The sequence below is a fragment of the Lathyrus oleraceus genome, chromosome 1 (assembly GCF_024323335.1).
Source record: "Lathyrus oleraceus cultivar Zhongwan6 chromosome 1, CAAS_Psat_ZW6_1.0, whole genome shotgun sequence".
Classification (NCBI taxonomy): Eukaryota; Viridiplantae; Streptophyta; class Magnoliopsida; order Fabales; family Fabaceae; genus Lathyrus; species Lathyrus oleraceus.
Genome location: NC_066579.1, coordinates 379,999,407 through 380,021,011, shown reverse-complemented (window position 1 = coordinate 380,021,011; position 21,605 = coordinate 379,999,407). Strand labels below are relative to the sequence as shown.

General features: G+C 46.0%; 1 protein-coding gene across 1 annotated transcript; it reads left to right on the top strand.

Moving 5' to 3' along the window:
* Positions 1-2,462: 2,462 nt before the first annotated feature.
* LOC127108264 (uncharacterized) lies at positions 2,463-3,230 on the top strand. The gene is made up of 2 exons (XM_051045706.1): positions 2,463-2,576; positions 2,637-3,230. The coding sequence occupies exons 1-2, from the start codon at positions 2,463-2,465 to the stop codon at positions 3,228-3,230; spliced, it is 708 nt and encodes a 235-aa protein (XP_050901663.1).
* The last annotated feature ends 18,375 nt before the right edge of the window (positions 3,231-21,605 follow it).

Here is a 21,605-nt window from a genome sequence, read left to right as displayed (position 1 = left end):
TTTCTCTTGAATTTACTATTACATTCATTACATAGCGTTGATGGACTTATCCACATGGAGAATGCCAAGATTGTCTTTATTCAGTTTCATAGTTCATCTCCCTCATGTTTGCAATGTCTCTCTTTGCAAATCTCAAATAATGCTAGCAAAGTGTTTTTTTTACATGTTCTATTTTTGCAAAGAAATAATGCTTGTAACACATTTGATACATTATTTTGAGAATTGACTTTTTCCATTCTTTTTTTATTACATGTTCTCTTGTGTTATCTCATTCACAAATTAAACGTTTTTTCTCTCTTATTTTTTTTGTATATAAAATTTTCAACTTTTTATTCTACTCAAAATCTCAATTGTTTTTCCATTTGTATTTTTAAACCAATGAACATGAAATAATGTCCTTTGATTGATTTATGGCTATCAAATAACTACTACACTTCTTTTAAGATACAACAAAATAAATATAACAGAAAAGAATCATTGACTAAACTAGTGATACCAATACACAACAATGTTTTAAAATTTTCATGGCTATTGTACAGTTAGTAGAATCAAAATCAGAACAGTAATTGCTCTTGATAGATCTCAAATTCAAGTGTTCCCCTTAAGCCGAATTCGGTGACTAATGACTGTGCTTCCTGGTTGTGCTACCTTAGATGCACTTGGAAAAGGGAAAGAGATTCATGTGTATGTGTTAGCTCATATTTTCGACGCCCATTAAGAATTACCAAAAAAGGAAATCATGTGTATAGCTGTTTTTCAACCAAGAGGTGATATTCGATTAGCTGGGGTGATTCGACTGGACAATGGTAATAAGGATCAGCGTACAGTTGAGACTCCAGAAAGATCTCTTAAAAATGGTTGAAAACGTTTTCGATCAAAGATTCAAAATTCAAGTAAGGAAGGGAACTTCGCCCTTATCGGAAACCGTTGAGAGTACACGTGGAGCATAACGGATAGTTGCATACATGCAAGGCGCCATGTGTCTCGACGTGATTGAAGAACCATCAAAAACGGTTATCTCGATCCAGTATAAATATAGGTTCTTAGCATTAGAAAAAGTGTGTGTTAAAGTATGTACAAAAACCTATAAATTTACCAAGTACTCGTGTGAAGAATAATCGTAAATCACAGAATGTACGTTTGTTTACACCATTGTTAAGTTACTTCAAAGCAATACACATTTATATTTTTTTTTTCCAGAAATACACTTCTTTACTTCTACATCCCAAACACACTTCTTTTACTTTGTCATTTATAGTTTTAAGATTTCCTTGCTTTCAACATTTACTTTTGTCAGTCTTTTATTGCTACAAGTCATTTACAATTTATCTCATTCATATCAGCCTTTTTATTAGTTTTCAAACTCTAATTTTACGCTTACTATTGGAGTGTTCATTATTGCCAAAACTCATTTTTAAAACAATTAGTAGATGTCCTAGGATCAATCTGATCGATCCTACAAGTAACCAAATTTAGAAATTTGGAAGATCAGTGATTGTTTACCGATTTTCAAGGTAAACAAATTGGCACGCCCAGTGGGACCAGTGCTAACGTTACAAATTTTATGTAGTTCTGGTTGTTAGGTTTTTTGGGGGGAAAAGATCGGTGTATGTTATTAAGAAGTGATAAGGTAGTCATAAACAACGAACAACGAACAGGGAGAGAATCTCATACGAGGATGGCAAATGTGAATGTGCCAGATACCCAAAACTCTCAAAATCCATCAACCAGTAACATAATGCCCCCTTCTTCTTCGATAGGGGCAAGCACAGCCACATCGCATGTGTCCAAATAGTTTTGTCTATGGTGAGTTCGATGCCTACGCATTCGATCTCCCATACTGAACCAATTTTAACCTACATTGGGCCTGGGGGGCCTCCTCATACTCCCTCACCAATTAGAGATATTCCAAATAGGTCGTCGGTACCTCCTGGTTTCTCAATACCATTTGGTAGTCAAGAACAGCCGTATGGAATGCCAACTTCAGTAATGGCCAATTTACACAATGCTGGTTCTACTTTCTCAAAACTGTGATTAAAATAAATTCTCCAGTACAAGGGTCTGGAGTTAACATGGGTCAAACTAACCAATCTTCAGTTTTGAGACACCAAACACAACTACCTATTCTTACCAATAAATTTGCGGCAGCATGGACGCAACAGATGAACGAAAACAACCATGAAATGGTTTAGATGTTGACTCAGACTTTGACCATCGTATTGAATCCTATAATTCAAAATACGACTCAGTCGAATCAACAGATGACAGCACAGGTGGCATGAATGTCTGAATTCCTTGGTGTATCGCAGTACCAACGACACCCTCCTAGAGATTGGGTAAGAGAAAATCAAGAGGCCACTTTTGAAGAAGACCTCACTATTAACCATATCCCACAAAACCAAGAGGGAGTAACAGTACCCCCTAGGATTGAACCAAAAATACCCAGGGAACCAAGGGTATTAATGGTGAATAGAAACCAAAATGTCGATGATATCATACGACAAGTTCGACATGACGATGTGACAGCAGATAATAATCTAGCAGCTATAATCGAAAGAATTATGGTTCGAAATGGGGTAAATTTCGGCCTTAGAAGGAAAAATTATACGTCACCTTTGTAAGAGTATATCTTGCAGGAAGAAGCACCCCCTAGAACCAAAATCCCCAAATTCACTAAGTTTTCTGGGGATACCACTAAATCCAATGTAGAGCACGTGGCTAGATATTTAATAGAGGCAAAAGATATGTCAAACAATGAGAGCCTTAGGATAAATTTTTTTCCAAGTTCTCTCACAAAGACTGCTTTCACATGGTTCACCACCTTGCCCCAAAGTTCGATCCACACTTGGAACCAACTAGAAAGAATGTTCCTTGAGCAGTTTTACATGGGGCAAACGAAGATAAGTTTGAAGGAATTGGCTAGTATCAAGCGAAAGTTCACTGAGCCAATTGATGACTATCTAAATAGGTTTCGATTGCTCAAAGCTAGGTGTTTTACACAAATACCAGAGCATGAACTGTTCGAAATAGCCGTTGGGGGTCTCGACTATTCGATTAGGAGGAAATTAGATACTCAATACCTGAGGGATATGGCCCAATTGGCTGATAAGGTTCAACAGTTGGAACGTTTGAAGGAAGAAAAGGCTAGGGAAAATAAAGGAAAAAGGGTAGCCTATGTCGATTTCAGAAATGATGATGAAGGTTTCTGTCACGGACTTTCAGACTTCTGATGCGGTGTTTCGCAAGTGTACGAACGCGTCAGAGTAATATAAAAGATTGTCGAATCCACAGAGACCAAGTGTCAATCTATCGTTATCTATTGTTATGGTGTTTATCAAAGGCAATCAAAATAGGTGTTTTTGTAGTGTTCAATGAAAAGTAAAGTGTTGAATAAAGATTAATTAATAAAGACAGGGTCGAATGCAATTCACGTAATTAATTGATAATCCAAATACTTGCTAGTAGAGCTACTTATGGGCAGTGTTTCCTACTTTGAAAAGAACTAATTTAACAGGAACTGTCGCTTTCGCGTATTCAGAACCGAGTTGTACTCCCTAATCAAACCCTCTTATTGTCACTTATAAAAAGGCGCGCATTGCGTTAGAGTAGTAAACCTATTTTTAAGAAATATAGTATCTTGACTAAGTTGAAAAGTATTATAACCTGGATTTCTTAACCAAAAGAGGTTCTTACGAACCAGACTCTAAACTTATAAACGCGTCCGAAAATAGTTTTAAAATCTCTTTTCTTCTTAATGTTAAAATCTCCTAATGAACTAAACAAAGCGCTTTCGCTGTTTTTGAAATAGTTAAAAACAATTAAGTTTAAAAAGACGTTGGACGGCTTTCGATCTTACCCAACGGAATTGAAGTGCGGGAAAACTTAATTTGAAAGTTAAAATAGCCTTTAAGTGTTTCTACGAACAATTGTACGGATTATCGGTTCAATTATGATCCTTACATTCTAACCTTATAAATTTAGCTAGACATGGTAAAGTAAAAGTGCATTAAAATAAATAAAATTAGTGCGAGTGCGGAAAGTAAATAAAAGTAGTGCGAGTGCGGAAAGTAAATAAAAGTAGTGCGAGTGCGGAAAGTAAATAATTTAAAGCGAGTGCGAGGAAATAAATAAAGTAAAGCGAGTGCGAGAAATAAATAAAGTAAAAGCGAGTGCGGGAAATAAATAAAGTAAAAGCAAGTGCGGGAAATAAATAAAATAAAAGCGAGTGCGGGAAATAAATAAAATAAAAGCGAGTGCGGGAAATAAATAAAGTAAAGGCGAGTAATAAAAACCTGCTCCAATCGGAGGGCTGAGTAAATTGCAATGCGGAAAAGAAAATGGCGGCATGATTAACTTCCTTCCAAAGTGCTCCAAACTCGATTACAGACTCTATCACAGACTTGATTACACGATTGTGGTAACGCTCCAATGCGAAGCAATTACCACTATAAAATACTGAATATATGCCTAAGTGAAACAAAGTTGCTTCTGAGTTTGCCTCTGCTCTAAGTTTGGGTGATTGTAAAAGTGAATTCGCGTTTCTATTTATAGGCAAGTAAAAAGATGGAAATGACTTGTATGCCCTTCAACTTGAAAATAGGAGGGAACCGTTTTTCCTCTTGTGGCGCCCGCCACAAGGCCATGGCGCCCGCCACAAGCACAATATGGGGCGCCTTAGTGGAAGTAGTGGGAAAACGTGGGAGTTGATGGAAGTTGAACTTGACACGTCATGGCTTGGTCTGTGGCGCCCGCCATTGGGTAGGCCATAAGAGCAAAATGCTGAATTTTAGGGTTTTTGGCTCTTTTTCGCTCCTTTTCTCGATCGGGGCTCCGATTAAAGTGAAAACCTCAAAACAAAGGAAAACATACCAATAACACAACAAAATGATAATAAAACATCTAGAATGCATGTGAAATCGGAGTCGAAAATACGTAAATTTTAGTGTGATCAAACTCTCCCACACTTAAACCTTTGCTTGTCCTCAAGCAAAACATTAAAAAGCTCATAAAAGAAAAACTGGTGTAAACGAGTGCTTCAGGTAAAAATTCTAAGTTCAAGTCGGGATGCAGTGATAGGTACTAACCGAGTGAACTAAGGGTATCATGATGACACTAATCCGTGAATACGGACATAAACTTCATTCCTATATTAACCAACCCATATTATCCCACAATACCTAGGCCTGCCTCTTCATCTCTTTTGTGTCCTTTTCATTCAGGCGCAATCACATTAAGCCCGTTATCCGTACATGCTTCATAGTAGAGTGACCTGTTAGTGATTATGATCAGAGCTTGGGGTTTCTGGCACATAAACATGTGTAAACCCTTTTATTGGACCCAACTATAGTTGTGGGGGATCGGATCGTAATCCGCCCTACCGCAGTGCCAGATACCTCTGAACCAACTAGCAGTGGGTACTGCTTTTCTTTTTCTTTTTCTTTTTGTAGCAATTTTTTACAATTCTTTGGTTTAAATGACTTTGTGAGGGTCACCTATACCGGAGTTGCCTTTTTGCTTTCTTTTATTTTTTTCTGGATCATTCACTTATTTGCATCGGTCCCCTACGTAAAGGATGCGTAGGCCGGAGCTGACTGCTGAGATAAACTACTAAGGACTTATACGGAAATGATGATTAAGGCCATGGTATATGGGGTTTCGGGAATGATTCCTATTTTTACGAAGCTTATGGTGCTAAACAGATACTGATGTTTCGCAAAGTTCTCCTAAGTCACCGCATCTTTACTCAAAACATGTCCTTAAAACCTGAAAACTTTTGAAATAACACTATTTTATTTTGCAAAAAAATTTTGGTGGGGCTAAAGGTATGGGGAGGTAGGATTGTACTAAGGATCTACTATATTTGGTGACTCGTCAGACTCATGCATTATACTAAAAAGCAAAATAAACAACTAAAAGGAAATAAACTATCTAAAAACAGCAAAGAAAAAGCGATAAACGAGAAAAGCAATAAAGAAAAGACGATAGAGTCTCCTCCCACACTTAAATCGAACATTGTCCCCAATGTTTCGAAATAAGATAAGGAAGAGTTACCTGGCAACCTATTGCTGGCCACTAGTGCCCTCGCCATCCTGAGGTGGACGACGTGATCGGGTACGACGACGGTCTCTCTGATCCATCCTCGCCTGCAGGGCATCCTGAGCGGTCCTCATGTCTCGAAGGTGACCTAAAATGGTACCCTGAGTGTTTTCTACGAGAGCAATGTGTTGCTGGTGGTAGTGTTGTTGACGGGCTTGTGTATCTGTGATCACTTGCAGGGACTGTAGAACAGTGTCGTAGGACCTGTCTGTCCTCCGCTGCGATTCTTGCATGAAGTTCATATTATCCGTCATTTGTTGCTGGAGGGTAGAGAGTAGGTCATCACGCCTTTGCTCTCTAGCCAGGTGGTCATGCCACATCTCCTCTGTAATATAGAAGCCAGGAGTGGTACATGCAGAAGAAGAAGATGGTGTGGTGTGTGGTGGTGAAGGATGATGGGGGGACACATGTGGTACGGGAGATCTCTCTCTCCAATCATATTCATCATCGGTGTCATGTCCCGCCTCATCAGGAATGTTAGGAGGAAAAGGACCCAAAACAGGTGGAGCATCTAAATCGTAGGTCCAATTCCTCTCATCACGTATATCTGTACGTCTAGTGCAAGGTAGAATAATAGATGGGATGGCTACACCATGAACCATACGTGTATAACCTCCTTTTCTCCTTGAGCGGCACAATTTCATGTCTCTCAGAAATTTTAAGTTAATTGTGCGAGGAGGCAAAGGGTCTAGGGTAGCCATCTCATTGTTCAGGTTAAGTGCCCGAGCAATAGACGTAATCAATCCACCAAAAGAAATCGGTCCCGCTTTATTCAGAGTTAAAATCATATGGGCGAGCATGAACGGAACCGAATTAATTCGCCTATTTGTGAGGCTTCCTTGCAAATATAGAAGCTCTCTAGCATTAACCTTATTTGGATTCTCCCGACCAAAAATAGTGCATGCCAACAGATATCTAAAAACTCTGATGGCCGGGTTATGGATAGTTGAGGCAAGAACTCCTTCAAAAGAGTTTATGGAAGTGTTTGATAAACGCTCCCAGAAGGAAAATACCTCAACAGACCATTCAGAATCCAAAGGGGCCTCACAAATAGCACCTTCCCCATGAGGGATCCCTAACAAGCTGGCTAGTTCGTCGGTACTGAATTGGTATTCAACAGCAAACATTCTAAATTTGACAGTACCAATTGTGCTAGCAGTGTTAGGGTTAACAATATAAATTAAGGAACTTAAAAATTCGATTGTCAACCGTTCATAGGTGGGTTCTTTGTTGATAAAGAAATTATGCAAACCTAAGTTGTCTAATAAATGGAAAATGCTATGGTAGATACCTAAAGTGTAGAGACAGTTTTCGTCAACATACCTTGTCGGGAGGATTTCCCGATTTTGCAACCGTTCAATAATTTTTCTTTGTCTCTCCCCCGGTTTCCCTCCTCGAAGAATGAATCCGTTAAACTCCATTTGAATGCTCTTGAAGAAGATGAAGTGGTTGGTGAAAAGGTTGGATTTTTACAAAATCCGACGGATGAAATCGAAAATGGAAAGTGGATCAGTGATTTGTGTGGTATGGTGGTTAGGAAAGTATGAGCTTTTTGTGGGTTCAAGGACTTTTTTCCAAGGTGAAAAAATGGGTTTGGGAGGTTGTAAGTTGCAAAAATGGTGAAGAAAAGGGGTCTGCCCCGACCATTTACAGACGCTGTGGCGGGCGCCACAAGGCAAAATCTGGCTGGGCCAGATTTTGGTCCTTTGGTTTGGGCTTCTCTTGTCTTTTGGTTTTGACTTGCATAATTTTATAAAAGTAAAGACGAAAATAAAAAATAAAACTGAAACAAAAACAAAAACAGAAATTAAATATAAATAAATAAATAACTGAAAAATTAAAATGCAAATAAAATAAATATAAAACATATATAGATAAAAATAGAAATACTAATGTATAGTAGTGGTTTATATAATATTCTAAATGCGATAATATAAAATAGATTATGCAAATACGATAAATATATAAAAGAGAAATAAAATAAAATGAAATGAAATGGTGAGATCAGGTAGTAGGGGTGTCGTCTTCCTGAGTGGATCCACGGAGCACGGCTATCTCCTGCTTGAGCTCTGCGATCTCCTGATATAGACAATCGGCTTCAGTAGCATGGGTGAGATCAGACACTCCTATCTGCAAAGTTAGGTCAGCCACCTCCTGTCTAAGCGCTGCGATCTTTCTACGACACTCAGCAATCTGGGTGCGTATGTCGGGTGTCTGCAATGAATGATTATTAGAGAAAACAATAATTCTAGGAGATGGTGGTGTAGGCGTGTATTCAGCAACGGGTGGCGATCTCGGTGCCTCGACGATCTCTCCCTGGCCCTCTAGAGCATAACTCCAATTCGCTGGATCATGCACACTGGTCATCATAGGGTCTGGCATTGTGAAATAATGGATAGCCTCACTGTCGACTAGCAATCAGAACTGGCATGGGTGGAAAGAGGCTCTCCTCATCAATCCTCTGGTCAAACAGAAATTGATGTCCATGGTAGTGTATCCATAGTAGGTCCGAAGATGCGTGTGATGATTCCACCAACATGGATGACTCCTTCGGTGGATCTGGAGATACCGCTGAGATTGTCTAATAAAAAGTTCCCACATGCTACTGGGCGAGACTGGGATGCACAAAATAATAGGAAGATCTCCTCTTCACTCAGTAGTGCCTCTGCATCTGGTCTTCCCAGGAAGGAATGTGCTAATAGCATCTGAAAGTATCTGAAGGCGGGGTTATGTATGACATGAGACAGCTGCATAGGTGGATCCTGGCTTCCGCCGCCTGATATATCACTCAAAAACTTCTCCACTTCCTTACTCAGGAAATATCCCATAGGTGTCTCCAGGATAGCATCAGGAGTAGTCTGGAAACCCAATAAGTCGCCGAACTCTTTCTGGCTGAAGGAGTACTCAACCCCGAAAAGCCTGAAAGCAGCATACCCATCTAGTCCAGAGTATGGGTCATAGTCGAATGAACTCAGGAACTCCAAAGTTAGGTTCCTATATGTGTTACTCAAATCATCAGCAAACTCGTCCTAGTGAAGCTGGTGGCTAAGGAATCAGATACTAGGCTCGATACCCAGTGCCTCCATACAGTGCTGGTCAGGATAACGTGTGGGTGCCATAGGGCGCTGATACAAAGCGATGTAACGCTCCCTCTGAGCATTATCTCTATAGGCCACGTGCATGTCATCGAAATCCTGCATCCTGTAAAAGTTAAGAAAGTGATCCTGAAAATACAAACCATTCAAATCTTAGTCTTAATGCAAAATATGATAAAATAAAATAAAAATAAAAATAAAATTAAATAAATGTGAAAAAGTAAAATGAAAGAAAAACCATGGGTTGCCTCCCACGCAGCGCTTGTTTAACGTCAATAGCTTGACGATTAGAATTTATACACCTGTAGTAGTAGGAATTGGTGGATCAATCAGGGTGTGGCTCGAGTAGTATGCTGGAATGTCTCCTCCTTCGTAGAGCTTCAGTCTTTGTCCATTTACAATGAATGGACTACAGGTATCGTTCTTGATTTCTACGGCTCCGGATCTCAGAATCTTGGATACTTCGAAAGGACCAGTCCATCTTGAACGTAGCTTTCCAGGGAAGAGTCGCAACCTAGTGTTGAAAAGGAGAACAAAATCGCCTATATTGAAGTTTTTCTTTACTATTCTTTTGTCGTGATAGGCTTTGGTCCTCTCTTTATATATTTCCGCATTCTCGTAGGCAGATTGCCTAAGCTCTTCTAATTTATGAATGTCTAGGGTACGCTTTTCTCCAGCGGCTAGGTAGTCTAAATTCAAAGTTTTAATGGCCCAATAGGCCTTATGCTCTAATTCGAACGGTAAGTGACAAGATTTTCCGTAGACTAGTTGGTAAGGAGTAGTTCCTATAGGGGTTTTGCAAGCGGTTCTATAGGCCCATAATTCTTCTTGAAGCTTCTGAGACCAGTCTCTCCTAGAAATAGAAACGGTTTTCTCTAGGATTTATTTTATCTCCCTATTAGATACTTCTACTTGGCCACTAGTTTGTGGGTGGTAGGGTGTTGCTACTATATGCCTAACTCCATATTTTCTTAAAAGTTTGTCAAATATTCTCGATATAAAGTGTGATCCTCCATCGCTTATGACTAAACGTGGTGTTCCAAATCTAGGGAATATATAGTTTTTAAATAATTTGATTACTACCCTAGTGTCGTTTGTGGGTGCAGCTATAGCTTCAATCCACTTAGACACATAGTCTACGGCTACTAAGATATACCTGTTTCCTAAGGATGGTGGAAAAGGTCCCATGAAATCTATACCCCATACGTCAAAGAGTTCTACTTCCTGAATGTTTCTTAAGGGCATTTCATCTCGTCTTGAAATGTTTCCAGTGCGTTGGCATCTATCACATTTGACAATGTAAGCATAGACATCACGCCACATGGTAGGCCAAAATAGGCCAGCTTGAAGAATCTTGGCGTATGTCTTAGAGGTGCTCGCATGTCCACCATAGGGTGCAGAATGACAATGCTCGATAATACTATTTACCTCTTCTTCTGGAACGCAACGGCGAAAAATGCCATCTTTACCCCTTTTGAAAAGGAGCGTTCGTCCCAATAGAAGTTTCTCACATCGTGGAAGAATTTCTTCTTGCGGTGGTAATCAAGATCAGGGGGTACTATATCAGCAGCTAGGTAATTGACGAAATCTGCATACCAGGGTACGTTACTTATTGCTAAGGAATTTTGGGGGTGCTCATAAGGATCTAGGTTATTGTCTTCAATGGTTTCTACTCTAGCTATCAGTCTATCATAGGCGAAATCATCATTTATGGGTACTAGTTCAAGTTTTAGATGTTCTAGCCTAGAAAGGTGATCGGCTACTACATTTTCAGTGCCTTTTTTATCTCTTATGTCTAAATCAAACTCTTGTAGTAATAGAATCCATCGGAGTAACCTGGGCTTGGCATCTTTTTTACTTAATAGGTAACGAATGGCAGCATGATCGGTGTAAACAATAATTTTTGCTCCTACTAGATAAGATCTAAATTTGTCTATAGCGAAAACTACAGCGAGTAATTCTTTTTCAGTTGTTGCATAGTTAAGTTGGGCAGCATCTAGGGTTCTACTGGCATAATAAATGGCATGTAATCTTTTATCTTTCCTTTGTCCTAGAACGGCTCCAAATGCGTAATCACTAGCATCGCACATTATCTCAAAAGGTTCCGACCAATCAGGTGGTTTCATAATGGGTGCAGATACTAACGCTTGTTTTAAAAGATTAAACGCGTCATTACATCTTTCATCGAAAATGAATTCAGCATCTTTCATTAAAAGTCCGGTTAAAGGTTTGGTTATTTTGGAGAAGTCCTTAATAAAACGCCGGTAGAATCCAGCGTGTCCAAGAAAGCTTCGGACTTCTCTGATGGTTTTTGGTGGTTTTAGGTTTTCTATAACTTCTATTTTAGCTTTATCTACCTCTATACCTTTTTCGGAAACTATATGTCCTAAAACTATTCCTTCGGTCACCATGAAATGACATTTTTCCCAGTTTAGCACGAGGTTCACCTCCACGCATCTCTCTAGGATTTTCTCAAGGTTAGCAAGGCAATCGTGGGAATCAAATCCGCAAACCGAGAAATCATCCATAAACACTTCCATGATCCCATCTAGGTAATTTGCGAAGATTGACATCATGCAGCGTTGGAAAGTAGCTGGGGCATTACAGAGGCCGAATGGCATTCGTCTGTAGGCAAAAGTTCCATAAGGGCATGTAAAGGTAGTTTTTTCTTGATCTTCGGGGTGAATAGGTATTTGGAAGAATTCAGAGTATCCATCTAGATAACAGAAGTAAGAGTGTCTGGCTAGACGCTCCAACATCTGGTCTATAAATGGTAAAGGGAAATGGTCTTTCCTAGTTGCTTTATTTAATTTTCTATAATCTATACACATCCGCCATCCTCCTTCTAAACGTTTTGCTACATGTTCGCCTTTATCGTTTTGCACGACTGTGATGCCTCCCTTTTTAGGTACTACATGCACAGGGCTCACCCACTTACTATCCGAGATCTGGTAGGTGATACCTGCCTCAAGTAACTTAAGAACTTCCTTTTTAACAACATCACTCATTATAGGTGATCTCACCTGATCAGGAGGGCCTTCCAAGGTCTTGGTGAATGGGCCGGAGAATGAAATGAGAGGGGGGTGTACCTGCAAGATGCTCCAACGCTTAAGTCAGAAAAGGTACAGAATGAGATTATCAGAGTGTGAGTTTGAATACCTGCCCCTTTGCCATGAAAGGGGTATTTATATTGAGCCCCCAGCGCTGGGCCAAGGCTCCTAATGGGCTGGATTAGCTAGGCCCAAGGAGGAGCTGCCAGGGGACGCGTAAGAAGCGTTAAGACCTAGACCAAGGTCTGCCCCCTGGTCCAACTGCCCCTATCCCTAAGGAGACAATATAGGGGAGTTGGGTGACGTGGTGAGTGGGATGCCGTTATGGCTCTGCCCGACACAACTTAGGTGCCCGCGGCGTGGGTTGACGATGAGTGGATGGAGATCATATGAGGAGGACCCGCTCGTTGTCCGACACGTATTTAAGGGGCCGGGGAGACATTCTCCGGGCGGACGGTCGTTCACCTGACGTGTCCTCGTGGTCGCTTGGATACGGTCGTTTGGACGTGGGCTTGGCGAGCATTGGGCCGTGCCGTGCTAAGTGTCGTGGCCCAGTCCAGAACAGGAGCCCCCCAAGTCGAGTCTCTGAGCCAGAGAGATGACTTATGTTTCAACTAAGGGTTCCCCGAGACGATGGGGAAGCTTGATCGTTAGACAGGTGAGGTCGTAACAGGCCTATTCATGACTGACATTTCTCCGGGAATGTCGGGGATGGAGGTGATCGGTTGATCTGCACCTTCCTTGTAGTAAACGCGGGTATGGCGCGGGGAGGAGGCGTCTTGGTGAGTCGAGGAGACGGACAGGTGCTCGGGTCGTTTCAGCTTCTTGTCTTTGATAGACGTGTCTCACGATTAGTGGCGTCGCTTCGTTTCGCGCGCAAAGACGGCGTAGGCAGGCTAGGCAATGATGACCTATAAAAAGGGGTTGAGTAACTTCATTTCTACCTTTTTCTCGCTCATACGTTCACCGGAGATCTCCACCTTCTCTCTCGTTTGCTTGCTCGACCGTCTGGACCGCCGTCTCCGCCCGTCTTCCTATCTGAACCACCGTCTTCTGTTCGGACACCACCGTACCTTTTCAACTTAACTATGTCAGGTATGATTTTCCACTGTGACCCATTCTTTTTCCTTGTTGTTTTCTGTCAAACGCATGATAATGTTGTAGAAATGTGGTTAGGTTTAACTTGGGAACAGTGTAGTGGACTGTAGGTGTATATTAGATGGTAGAAAATAGGGTTGGGATCCTACTGTACCGGGCACAAACTTCATATGCCGGGCAATACTTGCATAGGCTGTATGAAGTTTGTGCCCGGTCTCCATAGAATGCGCGCGCCGCCGAGTTGAGCGCGGTTAGTGTCCGTCGCCGCTACGCCCTTTCACTTGACCTGCGGTGGAAGGGTGGATTTGATATGACGTCGAATTCACTCTTTCTGTCTGCGTTTCAGGTGCTACCGGGCGCTTACGACCGAGGAAGGAAGATTCTGGGTCCTCCACCGAAGACGCGACAATCGCTCGTCTCCCTGTCGGGGATGGGAGTGTCCGAGATGGTACCGAACACGCCTCCTCTTCCGGGCAGGTCGACTTCTCCTGGGTTGCGGACGAGCCCTTGGAGGAGGAATCCGACTTCTGTGACGAGGCCATCACTGCTCACGCTATGGTCGAGACCATAAGCCGGGAGGATCCACCAAACTGGTATTGCTGCGCCCCCAAGGAAGAAGACCGCATTTGTCACCATTTCCCGGGGAAGCAGTTCACCATGTATGAATTTGCTTTTCGCGAGGCGGGGATTAGACTGCCCTTCAACTCCTTCCAGATGTCGATCTTCAAGTGGCTCCGGCTGGCGCCGTCCCAACTACATCCTAATGCCCTCGCATTTATGCGGGCATTCGAGTTAGTTTGCCAGTTCCTCGGCATTGGTTGCACCCGGGCTCTCTTCTTCCACGTTTTCCATCTCCAGAGGTCCGGTTCCCATGGTCGCCACAGTTGGGTTTCTTTCAAGCAGCCCGTGCGTCTGTTCAAGACGTACGAGGACTCTGTTCGCCATTTCAAAAGCCGGTGGTACGTGGTGATGCCGATTACCCGGGCTGCCCTTCACTCTCTATACTACTATCAACGGGAACCCAACAGGGAGGAGACGCTGATGTCGAAGATACCGCTGAGGTGGCAGCGTGATCATTTCGATCTCTCCACGGCGCATTACCGGGTCAAGTACGCGATGCTCGGCGAGGAGGATAGGCTCGCGTACAAGAAGCTGGTCGATTACGTGCAGAGCTTCAGCTTGGCGTTCTGGGCGAATCGACAGGGCGTGCCCTACCTGGATGAGGCCGGGGAGCTAATCACCGAGACGCGTTATATCAATACGAAGGCTCTGCTCGAGTGTGATACCGAGGAGGAAGCTCTGGCGTTATTGAGTAGGCAGACTTTGTTTAGCTTTTTATTTCTGTTTATGACTTCGGTCGCTAATGTTTGTGTGTAATTTATTTGCAGGTGCCATGCCCAATGCTCGTGATCGGGTGCTGAAGCTAGCGAATCAGGTCGGCGCTCCTGACCGGGTGCCCAAGAAGAAGAAGAAAACTGCGGCCCGTGTCTCGGAGACTGCTGGCGATGCCGGGGTCGGTCCCTCGCAGGCGGCGAGCGTGATTCCTTCCTCTCCTCCTCGGTCTAACCCGATCAACATTCCTGATAGCAGTCCGTCGCCAGCGGCTTCTCCCCTCCATAAACGGAAGCGTCCGGCTGGGGCCCTTACCAGGTCGTCTCCAGGAAGTTCGCATGGACCGGGCAGCTATCTTCTGCCTCCCTGCTATGTGGAACGGTCGTTCTTCAAGGCCGAGGAGTCGATTGCTGTGCCTGCGCCTGAGGCCAAGGCTATTCTGGACCAGGATGTTGCTGCCCGGAGGAAAGATCTGGCCAGGGATATTGCTGCCGTCATCCGGGTGATGGAGACGGCCATGGTTTTGACCGACACTTCGGTTTCCACCGCCTCGCTGGAGGAAGCCCTTTTGCAGGTTCGGACAGAGAACGAAAGACTATCTCAAGATCTGTCGGACTACAAAGAAGAGCATCAGCTGCAGGAAGGGCTGAGCCAGAAGCTGGAGGAGGTGGAAAAGGAGAGGGACCAGTTGAAGGCTGCTAAGGCGAGCCTGGAAGAGCAGGTGGTCGATCATCAGAAGCTGACCGAGGACAACGCCTACCTACGGGCTCAGGTTGAGTCTCTCGAGGGAAAGGTCCGTCCTCTGGCGGATGAGACCGAGGAGGAACGCGCCCTTGGTTCGCGCGGTGAGCTGCTAGGGCATATTCGGACTCTCAACCAAGATCTCGTGGCCTGCTTCAAAGAGGGTTTCGACAATGCTGTCGAGCAGCTCGGGCTTCTGAACCCTGAGTTGGTGACAGAAGGGTCGGCCTATAACTGCTGCGTCCGGGATGGTGAGATTATCTGCCCGTTTGAAGCGGAGGAGGAGCTGGGGGGAGAAGAAGAAGAAGAGGATGAAGAGGTGCTCCGAGCGGAGTCTTAGTTTATATGTTTTAGTTATCATGGCCTGCGTGCCTTATGTATTTTGGCCTTCGGGCGTTGTAATATGGCCTTCGGGCGTACTTGGCTTCGGCCGCTTTTATCGTTTCTAATGTATGAATATTTTCGTTATCATTCATTGTGCTCGTTTGTGTTTGATACTTGTTTGTATGAATTCGTACTCTGCTCGACTTTGTTAATCTCCTCGGTTTAGGGAACCGACGAAGTGTCGGGCTTTGTGCCCGGCGGTATCGAAGCCCGGGTCCGTTGTTCGAACCCTGGTCCCGAGGCTTGGGTCCTCCCATCGCGAGCTGGGTGCCCTGCCAGTCTTGGTACTTCGACGTTGAGCCTTGGTCAAGAATCCAACCGTCGGGGAGGGTTGTGTTTGTTATGTGACCCCGGATCGTTCCCGGGTCTCGTGGTTCCTCCCTGGGGTTTTGGGGACGAAGAGCGTGGTCGTACCTGCCACGTCTCCCCGTGGTGTATTTAGCTATAATATTGTCTAAGTTTTTCTGCGTTCCATGGTCGAGCGAGTTGTTCTCCTTGTAGGTTTTCTAGGTAATAGGCCCCGTTGCTCGTTTTGTCGCGGACGCGGTAAGGGCCTTCCCAGTTGGCCGCCAGTTTGCCCTCTCTCGGGTTTTTCTGGTTTCTTCTGAGGACCAGGGTGCCGACCTGGAACTCTCTTTTTATGACTTTCGCGTCATGGCGTAGTGCTATCTTTTGTTTGAGGGTTGTTTCCCGGAGAGCTGCTTCGGAACGTATCTCCTCGACTAGGTCGAGCTCGGCTCTAAGGGTTTCATCGTTCATTTCCTCGTCTAGGGGCTCCTCTGTCCTCCTCGTTGGCGTCCGTATCTCCACCGGGATGACTGCCTCGGTGCCGTAAGTTAGTCGGAACGGGGTTTCCCCGGTGGTAGAATGTGGTGTCGTGCGGTAGGCCCATAGGACGCTATGTAGCTCCTCGACCCATGCCCTCTTTGCCTCGCCGAGTCTGCGTTTGAGGCCACGTAAGATTACCCTGTTGGCCGCCTCTGCCTGCCCGTTCGTCTGCGGATGCTCGACAGACGTGAAATGCTGTGTGGTGCCCAGGCTGGCGATGAAGTCCTGGAATCCTCCGTCCGTGAATTGTGTCCCGTTGTCTGTGACAAGTGCCTGGGGTATACCGAACCGAGCGAGGATGTTGCGTTTGAAGAACCGGAGAATGTTCTGCGCGGTTATTTTAGCCAGTGCCTCCGCCTCGATCCATTTGGTGAAGTAATCCACCCCGACGATGAGGTATTTATTCTGATATGATCCGGTGACGAAGGGTCCGAGGATGTCCATGCCTCACCACGCGAAGGGCCATGGGGAAGACAATGATTTGAGGTCGTTCGGGGGTGCGAGGTGCATGTCGGCATGTCGTTGGCATTTGTCACATCTTTTGACGTGCTCTTTCGAATCGTTTTGCATGGTCGGCCAGTAGTAGCCTGCTCGAAGGGCTTTTCGTGCGAGCGATCGTCCGCCGAGGTGTTGAGCGTTAATTCCCCGGTGTATCTCTCCAAGGATGTCGGGGACTTTCTCTTCCTCGACGCATTTGAGTAGTGGGATGGAGAATCCTCTCCGGTAGAGTTTGCCTTCGAGGAGTACGTACGAGCATGCGCGTCGTTTGACAGTGGTCGCCTCTTTCGGGTCAGCCGGGAGTTCGTCTCGTGTGAGGTAATTGTAGATGGGTGTCATCCAACAGTGGGCATCTCCAATAGCGTTGACCTCGAGTGGAGGCGGTAGTTTGTCGATGCTGGGCCGCGGGAGAATTTCTTGGATTACTGATTTATTCCCACCCTTTTTCCTCGTGCTGGCTAGTTTCGAGAGAACGTCTGCCCGTGTGTTGTGCTCGCGGGGTATGTGTTGAACTTCCCATTTTTCAAATTTATCAAGTTTTTCTTTGACGAGGGACAAGTACCCGAGGAGGTTGTCGTTCTTGGTTTGGTATTCTCCTCGCACTTGTGAGGCCACGAGCTGGGAGTCGGTGGATATTTTTACCTCTTTTGCTCCCAGGTCCTCGGCTAACCTCAGGCCTGCGAGGAAGGCTTCGTATTCCGCTTGGTTGTTTGATGTTGGGAACGCTAGCGCTAACGATACCTCTATCAGGATCCCTTCTTCATTTTCGAGGATGATCCCGGCCCCGCTGCCTGATGTGCTAGAGGCGCCATCGACGAAGATCGTCCATTTGTGGGCGCTTTCTGCTGGAGTCGGGCAGTGGGTCATCTCCGCGACGAAGTCGGCCAGCGCCTGAGCTTTCAAGGCTTTCCTACTTTCGTATTGTATGTCGAATTCGGAGAGTTCTAGTGACCACTTGAGCATCCTCCCGGCCATATCCGGGCGCCCGAGCAGCTGTTTGATTGGCTGGTCGGTCCTCACCTTTATCGTGTGTGCGAGGAAGTAATATCGTAGTCTCCTCGCTGTGTTGATGAGGGCCAGGGCGACCTTTTCGATTTGCTGATATCGGAGCTCGGGACCTTGGAGTGCTTTACTCGTAAAATAGATGGGCTTTTGTCCTTCGTCGGTTTCTCTTATTAGGACGGCGCTGACGGCCTCGGTCGCCACGGATAGGTATAAGTATAGGGTTTCCTTTTCTGATGGCCGTGATAAGACCGGGGGTTGGGACAGAACCTTCTTTAGATGGAGTAGCGCTTGCTCGCATTCATCGGTCCAGTCGAAGGTAGCCTCTTTGCGAAGGAGTCTGAAGAATGGCAATGCGTGCTGGGCGGACTTGGCGATGAAACGGGAGAGTGAGGCGAGCACTCCATTGAGTGACTGGATCGATTTTTTGGTTTTCGGGGTCGGAAACTCCGAGAATGCCCGGCATTTGTCGGGGTTGGCCTCGATCCCTCTTTCGGTGAGATAGAAACCGAGGAACTTGCCTGCCCGGACTCCGAACGTGCATTTCTCGGGGTTGAACCTCATTTTACACCGTCTCGCCTGCTCGAATACCTTCGTAAGGTGTCGAGCATGGGTTATCTCCTCGTGTGATTTGACGATCATGTCGTCCATGTATACTTCGAGCATGTCCCCTATTTCGTCTTTGAAGACTTTGTTCATCATGCGTTGGTATGTAGCGCCAGCGTTCTTGAGCCCGAACGGCATCACGTTGTAATAGTAATTGCCCGTTGGGGTCATGAACGCTGTGTGTTTCTTGTCTGCGGGCGACATAGGGATCTGGTTGTATCCACTATATGCGTCCATGAAGGACAAGAGTTTAAAACCTGCAGAGTTGTCAACGAGCGAGTCTATATTAGGGAGGGGGAAAGCATCTTTCGGGCAAGCCCTATTAAGATCAGTATAATCAACACACATACGCCATTTTCCATTATTTTTCTTAACGAGGACTACATTAGAGAGCCAGGTTGTGTACTGGGCTTCAGAAATAAAATTTGCCTCTAAGAGGTCTTTTACAGCTCGCTCGGCAGCCTCTGCCTTTTCGGGCGATTGCTTGCGTCTACGCTGTGCTATGGGCTTGGCTGCCCGGTCTACAGCTAGCTTATGACACGCGATCTCGGGGTCCAGCCCGGGCATTTCTGCGGCATTCCACGCGAAGAGGTCGGAGTTCTCTTTGAGGCATGCTACTAGCTCTTCTCTTGTTTCCTCGGGTAGTCCCTTACCTATCTTCACCGTCCTTTCCGGATCGTCCCCAAGAGGAATGAGTTCGAACTCCCCGTCGGGGATTGGTCGGACCGGGTGTTCGAGAGAGCGTTCCTTGGGGAACCTCCCCTCTTCGGTCTCGTCCAGCCCGATGCGACAGTCGAGGTCGATGGCGTTGACTCCTCGGGCAAGATCCTCGGTCTTGAGTTTTTTGTTGTTGCAGTTGCTCTTCGTGCTGACTACGGCCTGTCCTTTTACTGCGGCGTCGTAGCATCGTCGGGCTGCTTCGATGTCACCATGGATGGTGACCACACGTCCCAATTTGGTGTAGTATTTCATCTTCAGGTGGACGGTGGATGGGACCGCAGTGAGTTCGGCCAGTGTCGGGCGTCCAAAGATGCAATTGTAGAGAGACGGACAGTCTACGACCAGGAATTGGATTTTGACTTCCCTGGCCGTTTCTTGTTCGCCGAAGGTGACGAGGAGCTCAACATATCCCCACGGTCTGGTTGTTGCTCCGTTGAATCCTTGGAGATCTGATCCGACGTAGGGGGCTAAGTTGGTCTTGTCTAGCTTCAGAGTCTTGAAGAGGTGGACGTACATGATATCCACTGAGCTGCCTTCGTCGACCAGGATGCGTCGTACGTCGAATCGGGCCATCTTTGCTCTTATCAATAGTGGGATGGCCGAGTTCGGGGATCCGCCCGGGAGTTCCTCCAGGAAGAAGGATATTGGGTTGGATTTTCCCCGGTATTTTGTCAATGTCGCTTTCTGCTCGGGGGCAGTCAGTAGGAGTTCGTCGAACTTACGTTTGACGGAGAGGGTCGCGGATTCCCCGTTAGTTCCTCCTCCTGATATCACCAGTGTGGTAGGGAAGTCTTCCCAGGGGCTGAGTGCAGTGATCTTGCCCTCGGGCAATGGTTCGGGGAGGAAGAAATCTTCCGGTCGTGACACGCAGAGGGCCACTTGATAGGGAGAGTTGTCGGGGGGTGTGTTTTCCCGGGGTCTCTTCTTCTCTGGCTCGTCGTGTCTGGGAGCTTCGTTCTTCCTCGTGTACTGCTTCAGGTGCCCTTCCTGGATTAAAATTTCAATCGCATCTTTCAGGTGGACGCAGTCTTCGGTCACGTGCCCGTGACTTCTGTGGAACCGGCAGTACTTTGATTTGTCGGTGTGGGGCTTTGGTGCAGACGGTTTTGGGAACCTGACCCTGCCCTGCTTAAATTCAGAGTTGATACACTCTGCGAGGATACGCTCTCGAGGAGCTGTCAGTAAGGTGTACTCGCTATATCTGCCCGCGGGGCCTCTTCCTTCCCGGAGCTCGCGAGGTCTTTCTTCTCTTCGTTTGTCTCCGTTGCGACGGGAAATGCTCGTGTCCTCGCGTTTTGAGTGCTCGGTCTCCCCAGCGTTACGTCCGCTGCGGGCATTGTGTGCCACCTGCTTTTCCTCGTATCTGATGTAGGCCTGGGCTTTATGCAGGAGCTCGTTTAAGGTGCGGGGAGGTTCGATCCCTACGGCTCTGCTAAGTTCACTGCCGGGTAAGAGACCTCTCTCGAGGAGATACTTCTTCATGTGCTCGGTGGTATCTACCTCGACAGCTTCCTGGTTGAATCGCTCGATGTATGAGCGCAGTGTTTCATTCTTCTTCTGCACTATGGCTTCAAGGGTCGCCTCAGTCTTGGGGTGACGACGGGAAGCTGTAAAGTGCCGGGTGAACATGGACCTCATGACTCTCCATGACGTAATGGACTCAGGGGCCAAGCTTTTGTACCAGGCCATGGCCCCTTTCCTGAGGGTCGTTGAGAACAGTCGGCATTTTAGGTGCCCGGTTATATCATTGCGGTAGTCGAGCATCGCGTTGACGTTGTCGACGTGATCGTCGGGATCTGTAGTCCCGTCGTACACAGCTAGGTTTGGCGGTTTCTCCATGCCTTTGGGGAGCGGGGCTTCCATTATTGCCCGAGATAGGGGGCAATGCAAATCTTCCTCGTCGCTCCTTAAGGGAGACCGTTCGTTGTTGTCGGGGCTGTGCCCGCGCCTTGGTGATGTTCTCGCTCGACCACCGTCACGATGGGCGCGTGCCCTGCTGGCGTGGGGTTCGGGAGAGCGACGTCCTCGCTTCTTCGTGGGCTCCGAACGTTGTTGTATCCTACTCACCGGCTGGGGCCGGGCCTCTTGTCGTTCGGCTTCGAGGGCCATGATTCGTTCGTGCTGCTGGTGGAGCATAGAACCGGCCTGATTGAGG

What these genes read in the sequence shown, in the direction of transcription:
- LOC127108264 (XM_051045706.1), top strand. Translation starts at nt 2,463, where the DNA reads ATGGTGAATAGAAACCAAAATGTCGATGATATCATACGACAAGTTCGA. An exon ending in GAATTATGGTTCGAAATGGG is followed by an intron (nt 2,577 to 2,636) that starts GTAAATTTCGGC and finishes TATATCTTGCAG; the next exon opens with GAAGAAGCACCCCCTAGAAC.